The 6,405-nt window shown below is 35.4% G+C and overlaps 2 protein-coding genes across 2 annotated transcripts in view; one reads left to right on the top strand and one right to left on the bottom strand.

Annotated features, from left to right (window-relative positions):
• Window positions 1–2,970: 2,970 nt before the first annotated feature.
• LOC100641687 (coiled-coil domain-containing protein 130 homolog) lies at window positions 2,971–5,730 on the bottom strand. Its single transcript, XM_019999975.1, has 7 exons — window positions 5,224–5,730; window positions 5,126–5,179; window positions 4,882–4,961; window positions 4,517–4,691; window positions 3,825–4,019; window positions 3,702–3,764; window positions 2,971–3,409 (listed from the first exon to the last, which is right to left on the bottom strand). The coding sequence occupies exons 1-7, from the start codon at window positions 5,626–5,628 to the stop codon at window positions 3,080–3,082; spliced, it is 1,302 nt and encodes a 433-aa protein (XP_019855534.1). The 5' UTR covers window positions 5,629–5,730; the 3' UTR covers window positions 2,971–3,079.
• Window positions 5,731–5,851: 121 nt separating this feature from the next.
• Window positions 5,852–6,405, top strand: part of LOC100641813 (glycogen debranching enzyme-like) — a 10,027-nt gene continuing 9,473 nt past the window's right edge. Inside the window, 1 exon segment of the mRNA XM_019999967.1 lies at window positions 5,852–6,136. Coding sequence (XP_019855526.1) covers window positions 5,852–6,136 — 285 coding nt within the window.

Here is a 6,405-nt window from a genome sequence, read left to right on the forward strand (position 1 = left end):
TAGGAAAACAATAAAATTGAGAATCTCCGAACAAAGAAAAATCCGCCATTTTAAATATGAGACATTCACGTTTATTCACGTGGTTGGAGTATCCGGAAAATAAAAAATCACTTCAATTTTTGAGTTATGGTCATTTGATGTCCTTATGCTGTTTAGAAAGTTATACCTGTTTTTAATTGATTTAATTGATTTAATTGATTAATATTTATTATTATCATATTACAGGGAAATGGCTCCATTGTTGGATTATGTTCCTAAACTAAAAGAAGCCACACAAGTTCAGTGCAAGGGAGTGTACTGTGGAATGCCTAATATTACTTAAAATAATTGATTATCAGTGACTGTGTACAATGTATTAGGTCAAAAAAAATTTTAAGTCCTTTACTAGATCACATGTACATGCAACCATACTCAGTATTAATTGCATTATTATTATTATTATTATTATTATTATTATTATTTTATTAGTTGTTGGAGTGTATTCTGAAGCGGGACCAAGTGATGCTGAAATCAATAATATACCATACATATATTCAACTTTTAACTAGACTACTGATGTAACTCAAATTCAGGTAAATATATACTGTCTGATAATGAATGAATGAGTAAAGGTCATTAGGAGGAGCTATAATCTTTTAGTATATACAATATAATGGGAAGTTATTTCTATAGACAGTACTGTATACTAATGATAGGTATAGAGTGTATGTATAGTGGGTTGGTGGGGCAGACCTCATATCAACCCTTGTGAAAATCAATTTCAAAGATCTTGAATGATCTTGCTAGTCTAACTAAGAAAACGTATGATAAGGCAAGAAATTTTTCTTGCATGATCTTAGCAATGTTTGATAAAACAAGATCTTGTAAGATCCAACATCTTGAATAATCACACTTTATCTTAGCAATACAAGATCTTGTTTGATAATGCACAATATTGCCCCAATTATTTTATTTATTTTGACAAAACATGATCTTGTAAGATCTTATATCTTGAATAATCACACTTTATCTTAACAGCACAAGATCTTGTTTGATAATGCATAATATTACCCAAATTATTCTTGAATCATTTTATGTGAAATTTATTTATTTTGATGAAACATGATCTTGTAAGATCTTATATCTTGAATAATCACACTTTATCTTAACTGTACAAGATTAGCTTGGGTCATACAAGATCTTGAAAGATCTTACAAATCATGTGATGTCACAGGAAGTAGTAGACAACCCACGATAGCCTTAACGGTAAATCCAGTATATAAAGAAAGAATAAAGTTACATTAATACTTCATTATATTAAAGTTATTATGCCATTCATGCAATGTAAGATCTTGCTCAGATCTTACTGTTGCAATCATTTTATAAAAGCATTACATGCTAAAATACCATCCAAGAAAATGACTGATCATTTAAGATCTTGCTAGCAAGATCTCATCACATCCTTCATGATCTTTGTTCCAAAACCCAGTAAGATCTTGCTGTGATCCTATATATAATTCTTGCTTATACCATTCTCATATTATGCAAGATCATGTTGGATCACAGATAATTCTAAGCATCATGAATGTAGGTAATAAAGTCCTGCCCTAATCTTAATACATGTACATGTACATATGTATGCATTCTAGTGTACTCTTGTATATTTTTAGGATATTACTCAGTATAATTTCAAGTCTCATCTATTGTACAGTAAATATGTGTTGTTCTTGTATTATTATCTATTTTACAGGTTATATTCATGTACTTGATTCATTCAGGATGTTTTAAGTATTGTCCATGCAGTATATGATTATATTATTATTTATTTTACAGGTTCATAAATACACTGAATTAAGTCTTTATGTGGTAGTTATGTCATTTTGGTAATAAATGAAAAATTGTAACATGCATTCTTGTTAATTTCTAGGATATTATCAGTATTCTAAAGATGTAACTATCTACAGTACATCAACTGTATGGTATAGTCAGGCCATGTACATGTATAACTATTTCTACATGTGCACACACTCTCTTGTCTTTATTCAGGATATTATCAAGATATTAACACTGCAGCAGTTTCTTCAAATCTACTACAACACATCCAGTCTATTGGTTAATGATATCCACACACTATCATGTACATGTACATCCTTATCTGTAACATGTATTCTATTTCCCTTTCCTTAAGATTGCTACATAGACTCAAGCCAGCATGCAGTCTTCTTCAGCATCAATTCAGTCCAAGTCTTCAGTGTATGGTAACAATGTATCTATTGCATGTTATTAATAACCTTGATTACAGTGCTAATAATAAACGGCTCATTTTATCACTATTCATCCCATTACATGTAATAAAGCACTGTCCCATTGATCTTTACTTGTTCTATTGTTTAAACATTTTTCTCTTTTTTTTATTTCTGCAGGGATCAAGTTTAAAGTTGGTTGAGTGTGAGGTAGAATGAGAGTTAATAATGTATAATTACGCATGCTTATAATGTATTTTATGCATGTACAATATAATCCACACATGTCCTTCCACCCCCCCACCTCTAGTAGGTCTGACTGTTCTGGACTGGACTGGACTCGGGATCAAGTTTAAAGTTGGTTGAGTGTGAGGTAGAGTGAGAGTTAATAATGTATAATTACGCATGTTTATCATGTATTTTATGCATGTACAATATAATCCACATATTCTGCTCTCTCCCTCCACTCCCCCCCCTCTAGTAGGTCTGACTATTCTGGACTGGACCCTGGTAAGGATTGATTGCATGTTCTCTGTTATTACATGTAATGGGATGAATAGTGATAAAATGAGCCAGTCGGTTTAAAATTTTGAATAATAAAAAAAAGAAAAAAAAACAAAAAATATAATTAATTAATAAGTAGGTGGGGCTAGTGGAGTTATAACCACACCCCCAATTAGTGAAGCTATAGGCACACCCTCAATTGAAATACCAGCCACACCCAGTGCCAAATAGGGTGTAATAAATATAGGGGGCAGCCGGCCAGGGGGGAATAAGTGGGCTCACATTTGTTTGCTTTTGCAACTTCTAAAATGATAATATTTATATAATACAATACAATAATATACTGATTATTATTATTTCTTTATAAGTCCTAACGATTGTCTCCTCATAGATATTGCTCTACTGCTACCAAGCCCAGTTCCTACATTATGAATGGGTATCTTTAACCTTGCAGCTAATTCCTCTGATTTAGTCTTCTTCCTGTCCCTCCCGAACAAAGACGAGGTTTTAATGTCACGACGTGTTTTTGAATGATTATGAGGTGCAGTATGACTAGCAAACTTTGTCTCTTTAGCTAGTTGTATATCTGATTCCTTTTCTTTAACTAGTGGTATCGATATCGAGGCTCTTTTCTGCAGCTGGCGATCTTCCTCCTCCTCTATCTCCAGCTCTTTCTTCTCCGTCTGTAACAAGTAAAAAATTACACGTAATTAATAATGCATACATATATCACAGTCCTGCCTATGGTGGTCGGGGTTGGTCGGGACAACCACCTCAACAAATGAACCAACCAGTTCATCACTTAGACCAACCGTCCAATTAATACTAATAGCCATACATAAACCATGATATTGTAGTCTACTAGTATGGTGTACATGAATTTAAAAGGAACAATATTAGTCTCTGCAACCACCTCTAATTTGTATGTACATGTACAGTATATGTATTAACATTGTGTGTTCAATTACTACTCACTCTAAATCTTTTCCTTAATAATTGGTTGATGCTAAAATCATCTTTCTTCTCTTCCTGCATAGCCTACAATAGATAAAAAAATACCGTATCACTTTTCTTTCCTTCTCTCTTCCTCTCTCTCACTTGCAGTAGTTGTATTCTTGGTGTTTCATCTTGGCTCTTCTCCTTATCCTCTACCGTGTGCTCCAGTTTAAACATGGGATCACTCTCCATCTTTTGCTTCTCTGCCTTTCCTTCAATGGACGCCGTCACGCCTTCTTCGTGTTCATATCGTTCATTCTTTCTCGAAGCACCTGTCGTCACCACGTAATCATGATTCTATAAAAATTATAGAAAAGCAAATTTTTGGATAGAACTATAGGCGATATTCCATGGTTTTTTCTTCAAAAAATGGCTTCAAAATCACTCCAAATTTTTATTACTTTTTCTGATACATATTGATGTCCTTATGCTGTGTAGCAAGTTTAAGCTGATTCTGATTAATATTTTTCAAGTTACATGTATATCTAAACTAATAATTAATATACTGTTGATATATGCTACGTATGATAATAATTTTGAGTGGATTCCAACTACGTGTTACAAGCCTCAGTAACAAGTAATGAATATCATTATAGTCCGACCCACGATAGCCTTGTAACGTTTCATGCATTTATAAAGAGATCAGTAAAGGATGAAGGATGATACTGATCACGGATGGCTTATCTTACTAAGTAGTACAAAATTTTTGAATGGGCAATTCACTGCAATTGCCCTGCTCTAATTAAACAATTAACATACTTATTATTATTATTATTATTATTATTTACATGTACCTTTGGATCAGTCTCTATTTCAAAATAATTATCACAAAGATGACACTTCATCCTAAACTTGAATATTGGAGTACTGTAGTACTTCCCAACTTGAGACTTCTCTGCGTTATATCGGACGCCCATACCAACGTGAGAGCCACACCCATTGCACCAGATATTGAAGGGAAGCTCAAATCTGATAGAGAAAGAAATAGAAAATTTCGTGCAGTAAAATTGCAAAGCTTTGCAAATTGAAGTACATATATTTACCAAAGTTATAGTAGCATGCAGAAGGTTACATTTAAACGACCAATTTATATGCCTTGTTTAGAGTCAATTTGTTAATCATTAATAAATTATTATTAATTACAGTTTAATATGTTCACCTTACTCCGATTATCCCCTGGTGTATCTTCCTTGCCCTCTCTCTCAGTGGGTGTGACCCTTGGAACTTATTGAGTGACCCCTATGGAACAATAGGATCAAACAATAGGGTAGTACAATCAGTACAAGGTACAAGGTTAATTAAAGGTTAATGAGGACAAGGTTTAGGATCACTAGTTTAAATATATTCATATTTCCATACAGGCCAAAAACACCATATATACGTTAGTTTAATAGTTGTCTTACGTGGCTAGGAGTCCATTGTGGCGGATAGTACTTGTTAGTGGCCTTTCTTTCTGCCTAAAAGAGAAGAAACTTGTAAAGAAGTTCAAGAAATAACGTACCATTTTAATCGAAGGTGTGGCTATAGCAACAAACACCCACGTAAAGTAGGCGTGGTTCTGGAGGTGTGACTTAATAATAGTAAGAAAGTTATTAATTTTGGCGCTTGAACTTTTGCACTTTAGCCTGGTCCAGGGCACTTTCTCTCTATCTCCTCCAATCCTGATGGCTGCTAAAACTGTAAAGACACTCGAGCTAACAAAAGGGGAGGACTGGGACTCCAAATTATTAAAAATACCCCTCGGATCGACTCTTAGACTAACACTGTCCCGGAGTATAAGTTCTTCTCCAGTTGTAGTTGAAACTGATTTCCCTCCAGAGGGTGCCCTGTACGTCAGAGGGAAGCTACGAGCTCTAGAATGGACGTACCGGACTAAGAGAGAAGAATGGGACCCAGACAGATACATTGATGTACAACTCAGCACTCCTGGGCCGTTTAAATTAACCTGGCGTCTACCCAGCGTACCGCCGTCCTCCACCGTTTTACCAGGTCACGGGTTTTTCCTCGTAGAACCAGACCTCGGTATTTTGCCGAACTCTATCTGTTGTCTGACGCACGTTACAAAGCTGCTCGGTCCTTTAGCAGACTGGAGGTCTCGTTTAGCCTTTGCTCATAAGTCCGGCTACAACATGCTTCATTTCACTCCGCCCCAGCAGCTGGGCTCATCTCGCTCCGCCTACTCAATTGCTAATCAGCTAAAATTAGATTCGTCTTATTTGCCCTCTGGGTACCAGCGAAAGGAGGTGGGCGTGACTTACAAGAACAGGAAGGGGGAGGAGAAACAGGTAATGATTGACTCCGCCTACCTTGAGCTTGATAAGGAGCTGAAGTTTTTACGAGAAGATTGTGGAGTTCTTTCGATTGTCGACGTAGTTTGGAACCACACCTCCTTTGACACACCCTGGTTGATACAGGTACAATGTACATGTACAGACTAGCCTCTTTATAATGGACACTGTGTCTCTGTTATACAGAGGTGTCCTTTATGTGGAGGTTATTTTATACAGTAAGGAATGTAATTGGTACACTAGGTGCTGTCCATTAAATGGAGCTTCAATTTGGGTCAAATTTGATTGCATTTGTCTGCCAAATTTTGCTAAAATAGTTGAGAATTAGCATTGGTTTTTGTGAATTTCTTTTTACACCTGCCAAAGTTGGCTACAAGATGACTTAACCTGGCAGC

Source organism: Amphimedon queenslandica, unplaced genomic scaffold (genome assembly GCF_000090795.2).
Source record: "Amphimedon queenslandica unplaced genomic scaffold, v1.1 AMPQUscaffold_13224, whole genome shotgun sequence".
Taxonomy (NCBI): domain Eukaryota; kingdom Metazoa; phylum Porifera; class Demospongiae; order Haplosclerida; family Niphatidae; genus Amphimedon; species Amphimedon queenslandica.